At 44.1% G+C, this 20172-nt stretch overlaps 1 protein-coding gene across 2 annotated transcripts in view; it reads right to left on the bottom strand.

Annotated features, from left to right (window-relative positions):
* LOC121277404 (protein WWC2-like) overlaps window positions 1-20172 on the bottom strand; it is a 251113-nt gene that overhangs the window by 122142 nt on the left and 108799 nt on the right. For both annotated transcript variants that reach the window (XM_041186832.1, XM_041186831.1), the window contains exon 2: window positions 16760-16869. In XM_041186832.1, the coding sequence (XP_041042766.1) occupies window positions 16760-16869 (110 nt within the window). The remainder of the gene's footprint in view (window positions 1-16759; window positions 16870-20172) is intronic.

Genomic DNA, 20172 nt, shown 5'->3' on the forward strand with positions numbered 1-20172 from the left:
ATTTTCTACATAGATAGGGTAGATGCCAGTGTTGTAGCTGCACTGGAACAGCTTGGCTAGGGGCGCAGCAAGTTCTGGAGAACAAGTCTTCAGTACTATTGCTGGAATATTGTCAGGGCCCATAGCCTTTGCAGTATCCAGTGCCTTCTGCCATTTCTTGGCATCACGTCGAGTGAATCTAATTGGCTGAAGAGTGGCATCTGTGATGCTGGGGACCTCTGGAGGGGGCCGAGATGGATCATCCATTCGGCACTTCTGCCTGAATATTGTAGCAAACGCTTCAGCCTTGTCTTTTGCACTGATGTGCTTGGCTCCCCCATCATTGAGGATGGGTATATTTGTGGAATCTTCTTTTCCAGTGAGTTGTTTAATTGTCCGTCACCATTCACGACTGGTTGTGGCAAGACTGCAGAGCTTAGATCTGATCTGTTGGTTGTGGGATCGCTTAGCTCTGTCTATCACTTGCTGCTTATGCTGTTTAGCACACAAAAAGTCTTATATTATAGCTTCATCAAGTTGACACCTCATTTTTAGGTACGCCTGGTATTGCTCTTGGCATGCCCTCCTATACTCTTCATTGAACCAGGGTTGATCCCCTGGCTTGATGGTAATGGTAGAGTGGGGGGATATGCCGGGTCATGAGGTTATAGATTGTGGTTGTATACAATTCTGCTGCTGCTGATGGCCCACAGCACCTCACGGATGTCCAGTCTTGAGTTGCTCGATCTGTTCGAAATCTACCCCACGGAGGCTATCCTCAGTATGAAGGTGGGACTTCACCTCTGCAATGACTGTGCGGTGGTCACTCGTACCAATACTGTCATGGACAGATGCATTTGTGGCAGGCAGGTTAGTTAGAGTGAGACCCAGTCTAGCAGCTATGTCATTTAGGACTCAGCCAGCTTGGTCAGTAGTGGTGCTACCGAGCCACTCTTGGTGACAGATACTGAAATCCCCAACCCAGAGATTATTCTGCACCCTTACCACCCTCAGTGCTTCCTCCATGGAGGAGCACTGATTCATCAGCTGAGCAAGGGCACTACATGGTAATCAGCAGGAGGTTTCCTTGTCTATGTTTGGCCTGAGACTTCATGGGGTCCAGAGGACTCCCAGGGCAACTCCCTCCACCACCTCTGCTGGGCCTGTCCTGCTGGTGGGACAGGACATGCCCAGGGATGACTATGTCAGGCTGTTGCTTGACTAGTCTGTGAGACAGCTCATTAGTCCCCAGGTGTTAGTAAGGAGGGCTTTGCAGGGTTAACAGTGCTGAGATAGCCTTTGTCGTTTCTGGAGCCTACGTGGTCTGTCTGGTTTCATTCCTTTTTGTGACTTTGTAGCAGTTTGATACAACTCAGTGGCTTTGTTAAGAGCATTTAAGAGTCAACCACATTGCTCTGGGGACCAAGTAAGGACAACAGATTTCCTTCCCTAATTAGTGAGCCAGATGGGTTTTTACCACAAGCAGCAATGGTTTCATGATCATGGTCATGGCCATCATCAGACTTTTAATTCCAGATTTTTATTGGATTCAAATTCCACCATCTGCTGTGGCGGGATTCAAACCCAGGTCCCCAGAGCATTACCCTAGGTCTCTTGGATTATTAGTCCAGCGACAATACCACTAAGCCATCGCCTCCCCCTGTGATCACTGCATAAATATAAGTTCGCTCTTTCACTTTCCAACAAGTGATCCTGGTGCCCTGCAACAGGGAGAGAGAAAAAAAAAATCAGCGAAGGCTTCCCATTCGCACCCAATTACCGTATGTCCAGTGATGCCTGGTGGAAGTGCATGTGTGGGTGGGTGAGGGCAGGATGAAGCTCTGCCACACACAAGGAAGTAACAGTCACTCTCCAAGCTCACACAGGCAGGACAGCAATTTATTGGAGTACTGAAGGATAGCTGGTTCGTGCAAAATTGGGCCTCAGATGGAAATCAGCGCACTCAACAGAGGAAGAGAAAACATTTGAGGGCTAGAATTAAAACAAATTAACGTTGCTGAATGATCCTTCTCAGATTTCAGCTGTAGAGGCACTGGCTGAATAATGACAGGAATTTATTGTGCGAGCTGGGCAGTTTCCTCTCAATACAATCCACTGCACATGTACCCAAATGAAGCCAAGATTGCTGCAGAATTCCCTTTATGGAGAATGAATAACCGTCTCTGCTGATAAAGTTCACAGCAAGATTTACGCCCTGCAGCAGCCTGGGAGACAGCAGCATCACTCCATCCTTTCAGGAATGAGAGAAATGATTTCTGTTGGCTGCCAGGCAACATATAAATCTTACTCACAAGACACAGCTTAACGCCACCACCAACATGGTTACACACAGGCAGTGATCTCCCAATATAAGGCTGTCGACTGGAGAAAATGACAGTTTAGCTCTGATACTAATTGAGCACAAGAATGCTTGCCAGCAATTGCAGTGATTCACAAGCTGGATTCTAAAATATTCAGTCACAGGTCGTGACACACTTTCTAAGAGGTGTCAACCATGACATCAAAGGCCCCAAGCTTGATCGGAGTTACTGATCTCAGCTGGAGAAGCAGCTGGAGAAGGATGTCTACGGCTCCCTGCAGCAGACTTGGGTGGAGATAAAAAAAAGAGGGAAAATATCCTAATTCTGAACTAGGGACTCCTTCTGAAAGTATTAGTGATTGATAGGTGACAGAGTCTTTCACATCCATGTAACCCAGGGAACCTCACTACCTAGGGCCAGATTTTCGACACCAAGGTAGTTAGCGCGAGTCAGGAAATTTCCCAACTCGGCAGACATGCCTCGATATAAAGCACTGCGTCACACGTAATTTTCACACCAGGGAGGCGAGGGCAGTAACTGGTTGTGCCCACAGACCCCAGAAGCAGATCATAGGCAGCCATGCAGGTGGGGAAGTGCCAAGGCAGTCTAATTAGAAGGCCTGCCTTGGCTCTTTGGGACTTTGCCCCATTTGTTTTTAAACCTGTTGGGTCATCTAGCCCTCACATCCCCTCAGTCCACCTCACCCCCAAGCCCCCTCCCTACCCTCCATGCTCTCTCCATACAAATTCATGCCCCCTCATACCCTCATGCACATTCAAAGCCCCATGGCTGCAATTTGCGTAACATTTGAAAAAGAATTGGATATATATTCAAATAAAAAAAAATTGTGGGACTCTGGGGAAAGAATGGATCAGTGGGATTAATTAGAAAGCTCTTTCAAAAAGCTGGCACAGGAAGAAAGGGCTGAATGGCCTTTGTGCATTCTGTAAGGTTCTATGATTTTATTCTATGTAGCATATTTTAATGATGAATGAATGCCCCAAAATATTTTCAAACCAATGAGCTACATTTGTGTGATTGTGACCATGGTTTGCTGTTCCTTCTCAACCTTACATTATCAACCATTCCCTCCTCTTCAAACATTACCCTCTTTTTAGCTCTGGACTTTCATGGCTCCGCTCCCACAAGTCACACTATAAACACCGCCTCCAATGGCTTCTCCTCACATCTCCAAATGATCCTAACTAATGAACCATCCATTGCTTCATCGCTGCTTCATTGTCATTGAAAGTCCCAAAGCATAGAGTTAGCCAGGGACACTCCACTTCGCCTCTTCATCACTTTCCTCAGTTTCAGGGTTGTTGTCGTTCTTTAACAATTGCCTATCCAACACAATGACTTGGGTGAACCACACTGTTAAATGTTTGCAAAACCAACAGGGTGTAGGTACCCCTCCAGAATTAGCTTTAAACTTGTCTTCACTGCCCCATAATTGGCACAAACTAAATACCAACTGACTTGCCTTAACCCAAAGGAGTAGGAGGATGGGGCTGGTGGACTAGCAGGGCAGTTTTTTTTTGTCCCTACTGACTGGTGCTACTGTGTATCAGGAAGAACTTTGTGCTTGAAAAGGGAGCATTGCATTTTGTGTGAAGGAAGATAGAAGAACGACATGGCCTCCTCACACACAGAGGTCACAGAAGCCAGTCACCATAAGCAGCCAAAGGCCAGAGGGAGTGCAGAATGTCAGGAGAAAGAGGCTGTGGCACACGCCAATGGTCATTAGGGTGGCCAATTTCTCATGGTCAGAGCTCATGCAGTTGAGCCCCAGGACATTGAGGAGCTCGTGACGGCGATGGACTCCTCCATTTGCAATCTAAGGGCTCTCAGTGCTTCAGGGAACACTGCCAGATGTCCACACATCTGCTTCTGATTGGACAAATATTGTGCCCCAAAAGGTGACTCCTGAGGCTCCATGTTCCTGCCCACTGGAGCGTCACTGTGACTTTCCTCCCTCCTCCAAAGGGGACTGAGCACAGATATCTTTGACTCTGATGCCTCCTCCTGCACTCTGATGCTGTGCCCTTCATCCTGTGCCATTGACTCTACAGATGCACTACATCCCTCTGATGTGCTGGTATCTAAGTTGGCGGATTGTGGGCTGTTGAGATGTGACACTGAAAGCTTGGACATCTGTTACTCCTCCTGATGCCTGTAGGATGAGGAGGCCCAGGTGGGTGGGTGCGGTGAATGAGCAGAGCTGGGACCTGTGTCTCAAAATGAGATATTTAGGTGTAGCTATTCACATTGTAAAAGCATACTCTGATGCACACCATTGATTTTAACCCTGCTCGTACTGCCCTTGTGATGCAACCTCATTGTTACACTCCCTCTCATGCTCAGTGAAGTGCTAGCATGACCTCCACCATTACCACCATGTGCCAAGGTGATTTCAACACTGCCTTTATCACATGCTACCGGCGATTATTCACCATCACCAACAGACAGCTGCTCAAGCACCCTGGCAAACACCATGGCCATCTGTTCAACTGTCCGAATGGGTCTCAGCCAGGATTACAATCCCAAGTCCAGGGCATCTCCTTAGCATTCTTTGGTCTTTCAGACTGCCATGATAACATGAATTTGCATTAGCCTGATATATTGCGTGTGCAGTGATATTTCTCTTCACTGTGTCTGTGCATCACAGTGCTCATTCACGTGTTCTGTGCACACCTACATGAGCTGCTTACACATACAAGCCTTTATGCTGAAGCAGAGGTATGTGCCAGGTCTCATATCTCAGCTGTAGCATGCAGATGTGACCCTTCCTTTGGATCTCTGTGTGGGTGAGCCACGTTACTCACCTTACTGGAACTCAGCAGGTCATTGAGCCTTTTCCAGCACCGAATCTGGGAACACTTGTGCTCTCCTGCTGCTCTCACGACAGCCACAATTTGTATCTGGTCTTCTTCATTGTAGTAGGTGGATTTTGATGGCCAGCAGGGTACAGCTCAGATCTCCTCCTTTGGGCCTCTTCCACTAACACTTGAAAGTCCTGATCAGAGAAGCATGAGGCAACAAGACCCATCCCTTCCCCTGCAGCTCCTCTGTGTGACATTCTATCAATAAAAATGTCAGGCAAAAAGGGTCATGAGGCATTCAGATTATAATGCTCTCATCCACTTCTGTGTGCTTACATGCACTAACAATTTTCTGCATATCATCAATGAATACTGTTAATGGTGTGGTGGAGAGAATGGCTTTGCACAAATGCTTGGCGCCATGTATCTTTTGACTGTGACTCCAAAGTGGCATACTGTGCTCCGGGAACATTAACAGCCCTACTAGGGCATGATAACATAAGCCCTCTTAGTCACACTGTTATGCTGTAACAGTGTGCAGTGAAGAACCTGGTCAAGGGTCAACAGTGTGGGTGCATCCTGATAGCTGGGTGGCAAGAGGGCAAGTAGATGGGATGATGAGCATGGCACTGTTCATCCTTCATCCAATGAGTCTTGGCAGCTAACTACATCACTGCAGAATATCTGTAAAAGGTCATGGTGGCAAGATGATGCCATCTCCATGGCTTTGTCTTGAGAATCCACTGAGTGCTTCAGTACAGTACGCTTTGAATAGGCATCAACAATGATAATTCTCCCATAAAGAAAGCCCATCATGGGCCATCCATTCCAGGGTCAGGTAACTGTTGGACAACATTTACAATGCTCAGACTCACCTGTCTCCAAGGCACAGGAAGTTAACCATGGACCATCAACCTCCCTAACAGGCCTTTCTAAGGGCCCACTTTTTGTGTGCGCCCAGTCCGCACCGAGCCCATCTCCAAGCCTTCACTACTTCCAGGCTCACTTGGCTTGACTCCTATTATAGCCCTCCCCAACAACCCCCCCCAGTGCATTTGGATGCTTTTTAAACTGGGGGAGTTTGAGTCGTGCTTGGATTTAAGGTGTCCCTTAGAAATGCTCCGAGATCAAATCAAATTGCAATGATATATATTTAAGTGATATGATGAATAACCAGCCCTACCACAGGCATTTTGGATGAGTTGCAAGAATGGATACAAATAACTTCACTCTCAATGATTTTAGTTTCCAAGTGCTGTTTTGTTTGTGGTGAGGCCTGTTTTCAAGCACAAAGCTCATTCCATTGTGACAACTCTTGGTTGCAGTGCTGGTAACGTAGGCTATGACCTACAAAGTCTCTGATGGTAACAAATTAACATTGGGAAAATGGTTTTTTATATATATATCCAAATCACTGTAAAGGGGGTTCATTTTAGGACAAAGTCTTAACTTAAAAGGGCTAGTTAAATACTGAAGAAAGATTTTCTTTGAGCTTTCTGGCAGTTTTCCTGGTGGTGCCACTCATTGCATGTTTCCTGTATAAGCAATGGAGCTAATTTAGCACACAATTCATTTTTCTGGTGCCATGTTGCATTTCCTTTAGAGCCTATAAGGTCAAATTTCCTATTAATGGGTGCAGCCTGATGTCAATTAGAGGATAAGTGTATCTGTGGTGAACTAGAGGCTAATTGTTTTATTGGATAACAGCTATTTTAAATCCCTTGCATTTCCTTAATATTGTTTTAATCTGATGTGTGACGTTTACTGGACATATCTCAAAACTTTAACATATATGCCAACAGATCTCTTATAGAATTGCTCATGGTAAGTTGGATAATGCCAGAATCAGTCACAAAAGACGTCGGGCCGGATTTTCCAGCCCCACCAGCCACTGGGAGTGTCCGATCCCACTGAAAGTCAATGGGCCTTTAGCTGGGCCACTGAATCTCCCATGGCAGGTCCCACTACGACAATCCCGGCCATCCTCTGTGACTATGACCATGGTGCACTGTCCCAACTCATCCTTCTTGACCTATCTGAAGCCTTTGGCTGACCACACCATACTCCTCCAACACCTCCAATGTCCTGCTGAATGGAACTACCCTCACCTAGTACTAATTTCATCTATCAAGTCATAGCTGGAGAATCTCCTGCAATGGCTTCTCTTCCCACACTCACATCATTACGCCTGGAGCACCTCAAGATTTACCTCAAGATTGGCCCCCCTGCTACTTATCGCATACATGCTGTCCCTCAACAACGCCTCCAAAGGACTGATGTCAGGTTAGACATCTATGCAGACACCTTCTATCTTTACCTCAGCACCACCTCTCCCAACATCTCCCTTCCCTCACTGTTGTCAACCTGCTTTTCCAACATCCAGACCTGGATCAATGGAAATTTCTTCCAATAAAACAGAATGAAGTTTTGAAATGTAAGTTGAACAGTGTAAGTTTTGAAAATTTACACTGACTCTATCCAATTTGGCAAGAGAGGAAATATTTCTAAAACAAAAATAAATTAAGGAATCAAGCAGGCAAATGGGTTCTTTAGATCAGCTGTAGTTAGATGATGTTTGAGGGATAAATGTTGCCCTGGCCACTTGACTGTTCTTCAAAATAGTGACACAGAATCTTCTCATCCAGCTACAATGTCTGTTAATTTTTTCTTATTCTTTGATGGGATATGGGCATCACTGGCAACGCCAGTATTTGTTGTCTGGGTCAGAGGCTGGGTCTGCGGCAGGTGGTGAGAGAATCGAGAAAAATATACTTGAACTCATGCTTACCAACGTGCCAGCCACAGATGCATCTGTCCATGACAGTATCGGCAGGAATGACCACCGCACAGTCCTATTGGAGACCAAGTAACATTGAGGATATCCTCCTACAAGTTGTGTGGCACTACCACCATGCTAAACAGGATAGATTTCGAACAGATATAACAACTCAAGACTGGGCATCGAAGAGGTGCTGTGGGCCAACAGCAGTAGCAGAAGTGTACTCAACCACAATTTGTAACCTCATGACCCGGCATATCCCCCACTCTACCATTACCATCAAGCCAGGGGATCAACACTGGTTCAATTAAGAGTGCAGGAGGGCATGCCAGGAGCAGTAGGCATACCTAAAAATGAGGTGTCAACCTGGTGAAGCTATAACACAGGACTGCTTGTGTGCCAAATAGCATAAGCAGCAAGAGACAGACAGGGCTAAGCAATTCCACAATCAGCAGATCAGTTCTAAGCTCTGCAGTCCTACCACATCCAGTCAGGAATGGTGGTGGACAATTAAACAACTCACTGGAGTAGGAGGCTCCACAAATATCCCCATCCTCAATGATGGGGGAGCACAGCACATCAGTGCAAAAGCATTTGCAACAATCTTCTGCCAGATGTGCCCAGTGGCTGATCCATCTTGGCCACCTCCGGAGATGCCCAGCATTACAGATGCCAGCCTTTAGCCAATTCAATTCACTCCACGTGTTATCAAGAAATGGCTGAAGTCACTGGGTATTGCAAAGGCTACGGGCCCTGAAAATATTCTGGCAATAGTACTGAAGACTTGTGCTTTGCTCCAGATCTTGCCCTGCCCCTAGCCAAGCTGTTCCAGTACAGCTACAACACTGGCATCTACCCATCAATGTGGAAAATTGCCCAGGTATGTCCTGTACACAAAAAGCAGGACAAATCCAACACTGCCAATTACCGCCTCATCAGTATACTTTCGATCATCAGTAAAGTGATGGAAGGGGTCTTCAACAGTGCTATGAAGCGGCACTTGCTTAGCAATAACCTGCTCACTGACGCCCAGTTTGGGTTCCACCAGGGCCACTCAGCTCCTGACCTCATTACAGCCTTGGTTCAAACATGGACAAAAGAGCTGAACTCCAGAGGTGAGGTTAGAGTGACTGGCCTTGACATCAAAACAGCATTTGACCAAGTGTGGCATCAAGGAGCCCTAGTAAAACTGGAGCCATTGGGAATCGGGGGAAAATTCTCCGCTGGTTAGAGTCCTACCTAGCACAAAGGAAGATGATTGCAGTGGTTGGAGGTCAATCATCTCAGTTCCAGAACATCGCTGCAGGACTTCCATGGGATAGTGTCCTAGGCCCAACCATCTTCAGCTACTTGATCAATGACCTTCCTTCCATCATAAGGTCAGAAGTGGGGATGTTCGCTGATGATTGCACAATGTTCAGCACCATTTGCTACTCCTCAGATACTGAAGGAGTCCCCATGTCAAAATGCAGCATGATGTGGACAATATCCAGGCTTGGGCTGATAAGTGGCATTCATGCCACACAAACGCCAGGCAATGACCATCTCCAACAAGAGAGAATCTAACCAACGCTCCTTGACCTTCAATGGTATTACTGTCACTGAATCCCCCAATATCAACATCCTAGGGGTTACCATTGATCAGAAATTGAAGTGGACTAGCCATATAGATACTGCGGCTACAAGAGCAGGCCAGAGGCTAGGAAGCCTGCAGCAAGTAACTCACTTCCTGACTCCCCAATGCCTGTTCACCATCTACAAGGCACAAGTCAGGAGTGTGATGAAATACTCCCCACTTGATGGATGAGTGCAATACATTCAAGAAGCTTGACACCATCCAGGGCAAAACAGCCCACTTGATTGACACCCCTTCCACAAAAATACGCTCCCCCCACCACCAATGCACAGTGGCAGCAGTGTCTACCATCTACCAGATGCACTGCAAAAACTCACCAAGCACCTTCCAAATCCACGACTGCTAAAATCTGGAAGGACAAGGGCAGCAGACCATGGGAACACCGCCACCTGGAAGTCCCGCTCCAAGCCACCCACCATCCTGACTTGGAAATATATCGCCGCTCCTTTGCTGTTGCCGGGTCAAAATCCTGGAATTCTCTCCCTACCAGCACTGTGGGTGTACCCACACCACAGGGACACTGTGGTTCAAGAAGGCAGCTCACCACCACCCCCTCAAGGGCAATTAGGGATGGGCAATAAATGCTGGCCTAGCTAGTGATGCCTACATCCCAGAAATGAATGATAAAAAGGTATCCATTCCTTATTTGATACTGTTTCACAAGTTATTCAATGATGGAGGTTAATACAGTTCAGCCCAATCCTGTATTCACAGGGCATCCACACAAATAAATAAAACTCAGGATCAGGATGCACAGTCAATTCTTCTCCCCGCTTTTGGAACAGGGACACTGAAGGCAATTGAGTTCAGATAACTTGGACAGCATAGAGTAGGAGTTGAAACTGGGACCATCTTAATCATTGTGGTTCAAAACCCCATTAGATGGTGTTTTTACTCACCGAGGCCTTTACAGGAGTCCCAGAAGTTTAGTGCCTATGAGCTGAAAGAAGCCTAGTATCTCCAATACTAGAGGATTGAACTTTGCACTAGAAGATCATTGATCAAATCAATGTCAGGATTGCACAGTTAATACACTTCAGAATCAATGGAGCTGGCATTCGGGGGAGGGGCGGACGACGACGACACAGATGGAATGAATAATGTGGGGGAAAATTACCGAAAAATTAAACAAAAGGAAAAAACTCCAAGGCTGCAAAACTTCTGGAAAACATCGAAAGGTTCAATAAATTGTACTATGATCCGCATTCCTTTCAGGTGGATTAAAACATCCTTTATTGTGTTGGCATCTGGTATGTTACACTTGACCTGCCTTTGAACCTTCTCAAAAGCAGCTCAATTCTTAGTGATTCAATCAAGCAGAATTCTAGGTAACAATGCTTCAGACTCCACCTAGCGAACCTTTCAGCCTGTCAAAACAGGAAGACCAGCACTCTGAGAAAAAACACCTCGAACAGAGATGATGTCTCCAATAACTCTTGACAATGAAGTATTTGTACAAACTAACAGCACATCTTGGTGACTTAGCACACTGTGGTTTCCCAAGCAAACACACTGGACAAAAATACCTTTAAGTAGATTGTTTATATTGTATTTTGGGAGAATTTCTTGAATCTTCCTCGTGAGTTGTCATCTAGATTTGAAGCACACCTAAATGATGCTTATGTGAAACTTTATAGTCATACTTTGGGCATGTTAAATAGCACGATTATAGGTTTGGTCCTTCGAAAGTTGGATTGTGCTAACTGTGGAAGAAAATTGAGGCAGTGAATTATAAGTATTACCGAAGTGTATGTGATGACATTAAAGCAAATAGTCTTAAGTCTGATTCTGATCTATTGGCATTAATACACTAAATAAGCCTAGTAATAACTCTATTACACAATTGTTTGGCTGGTATGCCACACAAGTACTACTAATCATTGTGGTTAACTCTCCCTCACATTATGAAACACACACCTGCACAACTAGGATTATGGTAACATAAAGACTAGTCCAGTAATCTGGACAGAGTGCAGAAAAGATTCACGAGAATGGTTTCAGGATGAGGGACTTCCATTATGAAGATAGATTGGAGCAGTTAGGACTGTTTTCCTTGGAGAAAAGAAGGCTGAGAGGAGATTTGATAGAGGTATTCAAAATCATGAGGAGTCTGGACAGAGTAGATAGGGAGAAACTGTTCCCACTCGTGAAAGGATCGAGAACGAGAGTGCACAGATTTAAAGTAAGTGGTAAAAGAAGCAATAGCGACACAAGGAATAAATTTTTCACACAGTGGGTGGTTAAGGTCTGGAATGCACTGCCTGAGACAGTGGTGAAGACAGGTTCAACCAAGGCATTCAAAAGGGAATTAGACTGGTATCTGAAAAGGAAGAATGTGCAGGGTTACGAGGAGAAGGTAGGAGAATGGCATTAAGTGAACTGCTCATTCGGAGAGCTGGTGCAGGCACGATGGACCGAATGGCCTCCTTCTGTGCTGTAATATTTCTGTGATTCTGAGACGTGAGTTCAAATCCCATCAAAATAGTTAAATAAATCGATCTGGAACAAAAAGCTAGCTTTGGTAATGGTGACCATGAAACTAACAGATCATAAAAGTTCAAACATTCTACTAATCTCTTTTAAGGAAGGAAATCTGCTATCCTTACCAAGTCTAGCCTATAAGTGACATCCAATCCACAGCATTGTGGTTGACTTTTAGCTGCCCTCTGAAATGGCGCAGCATGCAGTTGTATCAAACTGCTATGGGAAGAGGTAATCCACACAGGCTGCAGCAGTTCAGGTAGGGATGGAAAATAAATGCCTTTAATGCCTATGCTCTGTAAATGAATTGAAAAAAACTAGAAATTGGTACATTTAACCCAATGGTTCCGACTACAACAGGGTGAAAATGACTATCATTCTAAGGTAGAGCCCAACAGGGTGAGCAGCTTCAGTAACCTGCTGTCTTCTGGTTCTGACTCCCTTCCTGATGTAAATTTTAACATATATAATATTATATATGTTACACACCACATATATCTAACATATATATAACAGCAAAGTGTCGCTGGACTAGTAATCCAGAGACCAAGGGTAGTGCACTGGGGACCCGGGTTCGAATCTGCCACAGTAGATGGTGGAATTTGAATTCAATAAAAGTCTGGAATTAAAAGTCTAATGATGACCATGAAACCATTGTCGATTGTTATAAAAACCCATCTGGTTCACTACTATCCTTTACGGAAGGAAATCTGTCGTCCCTACCTGGTCTGGCCGACACGTGACTCCAGACCCATAACAATGTGGTTGACTCTTAAAATGTCCTCTGACATGGCCTGTAAAACCACTTAGTTGTAGGCAGCTCACCACCACCTTGTCAAGGGCAATTAGGGATGGGCAATAATGAATGAATAAAAAAAAATGTTGGGATAGCTTGCACATGGCTCTTTCACAAGTGAGACTTGTGCTTAAATCTAGCCTAGATGGCCAAATTGAAAATGATTTCTTTGTTGGCTGCAGTTGTCACAGTTAAAATAGTCTCAAATATTCTCAATGCAGTATCTATTAGGTGTGAACCCGCTGCACAAAACTTTCTCTATGTAGTCCTCAATTGGCAATAAGAAGATAGGCTGATATTGAGGCTAATGGATGTTGAGGTAGACTACAGCTAACTTTACTTTTCATCCAGTTGTAGTAAAGCTTGACCTGCGAGTGCTTGATGACAAAATTGGAAAATCTGTTCCATTCTCCAGCTTAGATACAGAGTTCACCCCAAAAGACTTAGAGGAAAACAAAAGCCATTGTACAAAAAAAATGTAAGACTTATAATGGAACGGTTAAAAGTGTGACCTTGAGCCTCTTGTGCCTGTCATTGTGAAGCCAGTGTAAGTGCCTCTGTCTATAAGCTGCCTGTGAAACTCAAGTCAGACCGCAGGTGAACAGAAACATACAGACACGGTCTCCTCAGCCCACCCACGTTGATAATAGCAACCCTGGCAGCATACCGAGAGTACTACTCCACTTTCAATTAAACAAAAGTTCAAACTGGTCAGCAGCTACAGAAGTACATTCAAATTGATCAGGTCATAATGAGAACAGAACAGCTCTGCGGCTAAATTGAATAATCAACTTTTAAAATGAGCACATCTACTTTAAAATACACCTTGATCTTATGAGAAACAAAACAATGCTTCTTTTCCACTTTAGATAAGTATCATTTTCAAACATTTTCTTAAAAGAAACTGGTTGGCAACAACTATAATTTATAGAGCCTGGAAAACTTGGTTGTCAATCACTTGTGGTGTCATGTGTGGGATTAAGTCTGTTAATCTGACAGAAAAAAATGGCAGATGAAAACTGCACCTTAAGAAACTCAACCCATGGAATCGACAACATTTAACAGAGCTCAGTGTTGATGATTTCAGTTCAGTGTAGCACAAAATCGGCCCCCTTTCTAAAGCGTAGTTTTATCATTCCTTTCTACTATGGACCTTTCAGTGACAAACGAGACTGCCTCCCAGAGCCTACAGCACCTAATGTACCTCACACGCACTGGCACATAGTAAATTACCACAGCATTTTGAAAATTACTGCTATGCATATTTTTCCCATTCGCAACTGGCCAAATGTTTCCACAAGGAATGCACTGTTGAGTGAGGCATTGGGACCTTGAGGAAGCTTCCACTTTCAAGAAGAGATCCCAGCTGGCAACCAGGTTTAAAGACACTTAGTGATCAGGGTCATGCCTAATGTATGCAACTGAAGGGAAGACAGAAGAGATAGGAAAGAACATAAACACAGCACAGTGAGAGAGCAAAACCCCAAGAACAATGGAAGTGGAGACAAAGAAAGAGAATGTGAGAATGAGCTAGTACAGTGAGGAAGATTAAGCACATGTAAGAAAGGCTTTTTAATTAGCCACAAGGCCTTTGTAGATTTTTAGTTGAATGCTTGAGGATTCAGCCACTGTTACCTTATCCTGAGTATTAACTTTAAAGTGTTTCCTATTCCAATCTGGTCCTGAGGTATACAATCATTCATGGTTTACATTGTTAAATATATATTTTTCTATTCACACTAGTGGAAATAGTCCTTCTTAATTAAATTCTTATCCATAGTTTTCTATCCTTCTCACCTGAGCACATTGACACCTTGCTGAATATGTTTTCATTGGTAATGGATGCTCTCTTGTATCTCACCTGGACCTCTCATACATGAACCTTGACAGCTTCTCGGCAGGCTCGGCGATGGAGGCTGGTGTTGGACATGGGGACTCATGTCAACCAAGCCTAACCCTATCCTTACCCAACATTAGTACACATACACTTTTCTTAGAGATCCTCAGAGAGTGATCTGCAGTGGAGGTTTCTGCTGGTTGAAGGGAAGGTGGGGGGAAGGTCAGACTGATAACAATTGTAGCATTCCTATCAGAACACTGACTAATGGATTATTTAATCAGCACAGACTCAGGATTGAAAGTGGGGTCCTCTTGGTCTGTACCTGTACATCTCCGATGCTAGTGACACCTGAGTCGCTGGAAGAGTGCATCCATTTTCAATGTAAAGGTTACAGCCTAAGCTGTTTGCAGAGTTAAACAGAGGACTGTAAAGGCCAGTGTTGATGCTCCACCACACTATGCTACCAAGTTGAAAGATTCACATCTGTAGTCCATTGTTTGGACACTGGAAGCTCCTGATCCAAATTAACAAAATTTCCTTATTAATTTAAAAGTACCACATGCATATTCTGCAGATAATTTTACAAGCTTATGCTAACAATGAGTGTGATTACTTGCTGATTATACTAACATTTAAACTTATCCCCTCACTGTGACAGAATTGCAATCTATGAACTTTGAAAAAGATGGCAAAGAGTATGATGGAAATATAAAAGCTGAAAGCGATTTTTATTTATGTTAACTAAGTAAACAAAAAAGTATAAACTTGCTTTTAAAATTATTCCACAATGTTGCAAGGTGCTCAAGCAGTCTTACTATGCCAGAACAGACCAGTTTTAGCTCCAGCTCTACATTTTACCCCTCCTGGAGAAATAGTTCACCTTTATTGGTAATCCTTTCTTTGGTAGGTCGATTAGGATTGAGACTTCTTTCCGCTGGTACGACAGTATGTTGTAATCGATTTAGCAAAGGCATAGTAAGACTGCTTGAGCACCTTGCAACATTGTGGAATAATTTTAAGAGCAAGTTTACACTTTTTTGTTTATTTAGTCAATGTAAATAAAAATCCCTTTCAGCTTTTATACTTCCATAAACTCTTTCTGGCATCTCTTGTAGCAGGCAGCTGCATGAGTTGCAATGGGGGTAGAGGACACAGTGTGAACAGGAAGTCTAGGTGCAGATCACATGTTCACCCCTCTGGCATTTCAGTAATAACTCCAGCAAGGGAACGAGATAACTACTTACACTTATTTCATGCTAATGTGGCACAACATCACAAGGTGCTTCACAACATGGAGAGAATGGAGGAAGGCGGGGACCAGTTAGGAATGTAACCAAGCTGTGTCCAGTGAGTTATGAGAAGGCTTTTGAAAGTAATGTTATGAATCAAGATAGATAGGTCTATAGAGTAATGGCCAGAATTGCAGTAGAGGAAGGGAGATGCACTATCTGGAAGATTGGATTAACAACTGGAAGAGCAGCTCAAACACAGGAATGGAAGAGGCAGAATAAGGAGAGGCCAGGGAGGTATTTGTAAATGGCTACAGGGGATTCTGAAATCAATATGCAGAAAATTGAGGAACCAGTCCAGATTGATAAGGATATGAGTGATAGGTGAGCAGGACTTAAGTCAGAACAAAAGCAGGTAGCAGAACTTTGCACGAGTTGGAGTTTGGAGAAAATGGGCTTCATAAGATTGACGATGAGAGGAATTGGCTAAATGAAGGCTGGAGTTGATGAAGACATGGATGAGAGTTCCAGCAGCCAATGAGGATATTGAAAGTACCCTGTTTAGTTGAACAGATTTATTAAAAGCTGCAAGCACCAAAGACCGGAAATAAAAATCAAAAGGGTTTAGAAGTACAGCATTTGGAGAGAGAAAGGATGGGATATGTTTCAGGTGTAGATCCTTTATCAGCACTCATACTAATGGACCTGCAATGTATCTCCAGTGGTTTTATATTTTTCTTACATTAAGCTATTGCAGAGTGATTTTCATCAAGGATAAAAATGCTTAATATCATCCCTTAGAGGATCGAACAGTTCATGGCCTTGCTGAGAGAGGGCCATGGAAATCACAAGTTCAGCTTTGTGGAAAGCACTTACTGTTGATGTGGTCAATGTAGAAGATGCCAATTTGAGGATCATAGGCATCCTCCCAACCTAAAGGGAGCTCATCGCCCACACAATCCGCAAACGTCAGGGGTTTGGTAAACCTGGAACAAACACAAAAGAAAAGCAAGCTTAGTTTGTTTATATGGCAGCCCACATCAAATACCTTGGCTGCAAGGTTAAAGTTAAAGTCAAGTCATTTGCAATACAGTGCATCAACATTCTGTAAACAGCTACTCCATTGAACCAGCTTTTAAGCAAAAGTCATCACAGCAAGTGCATTGAGAAACAGAGGCGCATAGACGAAGCCTATTTTCTAAGATATCTTCAGAGTTAAAAATAATGAAAGAGATTAAGTAGATCAGGAAGTAGTGATCAGGTGATGCCATGCTTGGATTTTAGAGCGCTTATGATTGGAGAAGCGAGGTTGAGGGAGATAAGGTGTTGGACTGTTTTGAGGTTCTGGGGCAGGCTGAGTTGAAATAGTCGATTTTGATTTGTTGGTCACAGTAGAAATGTAGGGAGGAGAAAGAGTGAACTGGATTGTGTATTTGGAGTTTATAAAGAATGAGAGAGGAATACTGACCGTGGCAGCACTAACAGAGAAAGAGATTGAAGACTGAGGTGAGAAAGGACTCACCAATCAGATTCTTGTATCCCATCCAGGGGTCAAAGAGCCTGCCTCATGAGGGAGCACTATTCAAGTGTTGAATGGATTTAAATAATGTAATGATGCTCTCATCATCAACGATCTGTCATACAGAGCTTTTAATCAGTCTGTCTCACTACTATCTGCATCTAACAGCAGCCTGTTTAATCATAATCACTGTTTAACCTAATTCTCTGCTAATCCGTTAACAGTAACACAGTAGATTAATGGTGCAATCCTGTAATGTGGTGCAAATTCCCCAACTTGCTGTGCCAGAGATTGACTGTTTAAATCTAATGATGCCATTCTGTGCCTTTCTGCGCTTTCCTGCAGTTGCTGCCTTTTTCCAAATCCAAAACACTGCAGCTGAGAGAACAAGGTGAATACTGCAGCTGGAAGCAGGTTTCCATGCCACCGTTTGCTTTGCTGCTCCTGATGAATACCGTCATAATGAATGTCTCAACATTAATAAGAGAGAAAGGGGAAAAGATGGAGCTCTAGTTTGCAAAAAACAGAACTTTCTGGATCCGTCCCCAAACTTCAAATATGCTCCTCACCTTCACCAAAAAGCAGACTATCCACTGTAAAACTGGACAGGTGGCAACACTGCTTTCATACCAAAGCTGGCATCTTCTACTGCAATATTTGGGAGAAATGGTCTCCTACAGTGATCATAAGCTATCAGTTGTGTTAGTTCTGTAAGGCCATAATAAATAATATGTCCTAAAGATTTTCATACTGTATGTAAATTCTTGTTCTACTAGATCCACAGTGTAAATGAAAAAACACTAGGGCCAGGATTTTACAGTCGGCATGTGGGGCCGTGCCTCAGGGAGATTGAAGCACTTTTTCGCGCCCATGTACAAAAGAGCGCTGGACCCAACTCTCCCTCCTCCCAGTGCCCGCACAGGTAGAGCTCACCGCTACCGTTCGCATATTATGCTGGGTCTGCCTTAATTGGCCCGCCCGCATAAAATGGTGGTGCAGAACCGATCATGGGTGGCAGTGGGCTCCGTGACCACCCCCACCTGTTCCCACCGAGCCTGCCCGATGCGGAAAAAATTCAGGCCCAAACGTTACTGATAGTAGTAAATGTTGGCTGAACATTGCTGTCCAAGAAAAATTTGTGATAGTTTAGAAGTTTGTAAAATTGCTTTGGGAACTACTGAGAGTACAAGTGCTCCTCAATGTCTAGCCTTATAATTCCTGAAAGTATTAAAATGCAAGTTATCCTTTTATACAACAAGAACTAAGTTTAGTTGCATGACACAAGGGTCACAACATGACCTACAATTTCTAGAGAACTGTGAAATAGCACATATAATGTCACTGCAGTAAGACATCATTCTCACTTACAGTTATAAATCGGCAAAGATGGTGCCCTAACTAGTCACCTTGTGTAAAATGACACGTTTCATCTCATGGCTCCCAGATGCAACAGAGATTTCTGTACATAGGAAAAGCAGGCTTTTCAATTCAATGCAGGTATGTCCCCTCCCTCTGTCACTCTGGCTCAGCCCACTCTTGGTAAATAGAAGCAGCTTAAGTCAGGAGTAACCGATAAAGGGCTGTCTAGAATGGTGGGTTAGGGTTAGAGTTAACAGTGAGTAGTAACTGATGATGAAGCAAACTCGTTTTATAATCCTGCAAAATAACACCATACCTGCCATCATTCCACATTTTGCTTTTTCTGAAAATCCTTAGGCAAGTACACAGGGAGACGGTATTAAGAATTTGTGATTTTATAAGATGGCTATATTTTAAATTGTCTCCTTTAATTCAAGCTAAAGAAAAGGAGCATGTGACCACCTGCTTGTTCTACCTGGCGATACGTCAACGTGAGCTGGTTACTGTGGGGAAATGTGGCCCAGGTTAAGTGCTATTGAAATCCACTTACCAGGTTTAACACTTGAGTTCCTCAGGGCAGTGCCCTAGGTCCGACTATCTTCAGCTGCTCTATCAATGACTTTCCTTCCATCCTAAGGTCAGAAGTGGGGATGTTCGCTGATGATACCACAATGATCAGAACCATTCATCACTCCTCAGATACTGAAGCAGTCCATGTCCAAATGCAGCAAGACCTGAACTATATTCAGGCTTGGGCTGATAAGTGGCAAGTAACGTTCACACCACATAATTGTCAGGCAATGACCATCTCCAAGAGAGTCCAAGAGAGAGTCCAACCATTGCTACTTGACGTTCAATGGCATTACCATCGCTGAATCCCCCACTATCAACATCCTCGGGATTACCATTGACCAGAAACTGAACTGGACTAGCCATATAAATACTGTGGCTACAAGAGCAGGCCAGAGGCTAGGAATCCTGCGGCGAGTAACTCACCTCCTGACTCCTCAAAGCCCATCCACCATCTGCAAGTCACAAGTCAGGAGTGTGATGAAATCCTCACCACTTGATGGATCAGTGCAGCTCCAAAAATACTTAAGAAGCTTAATACTATCCAGGACAAAGCAGCCCGCTTGATTGGTACCCCATCCACAAACATTCACTCCCTCCAACACCGATCCACAGTGGCAGCAGTGTGTACAATCTACTAGATGCACTGCAGGAACTCACAAAGGATCCTGAGACAGCACCTTCCACAACTATGACCGGTACCATCTGGAAGGACAAGGGCAGCAGACACATGGGAACACCACCACCTGGAAGTTCCCCTCCAAGCCACTCACCATCCTGACTTGGAAATATATCACTGTTCCTTTGCTGTCACTGGGTCAAAATTCTGGAACTCCCTCCC

The sequence above is a fragment of the Carcharodon carcharias genome, chromosome 4 (assembly GCF_017639515.1).
Source record: "Carcharodon carcharias isolate sCarCar2 chromosome 4, sCarCar2.pri, whole genome shotgun sequence".
In the NCBI taxonomy this organism is placed as follows: domain Eukaryota; kingdom Metazoa; phylum Chordata; class Chondrichthyes; order Lamniformes; family Lamnidae; genus Carcharodon; species Carcharodon carcharias.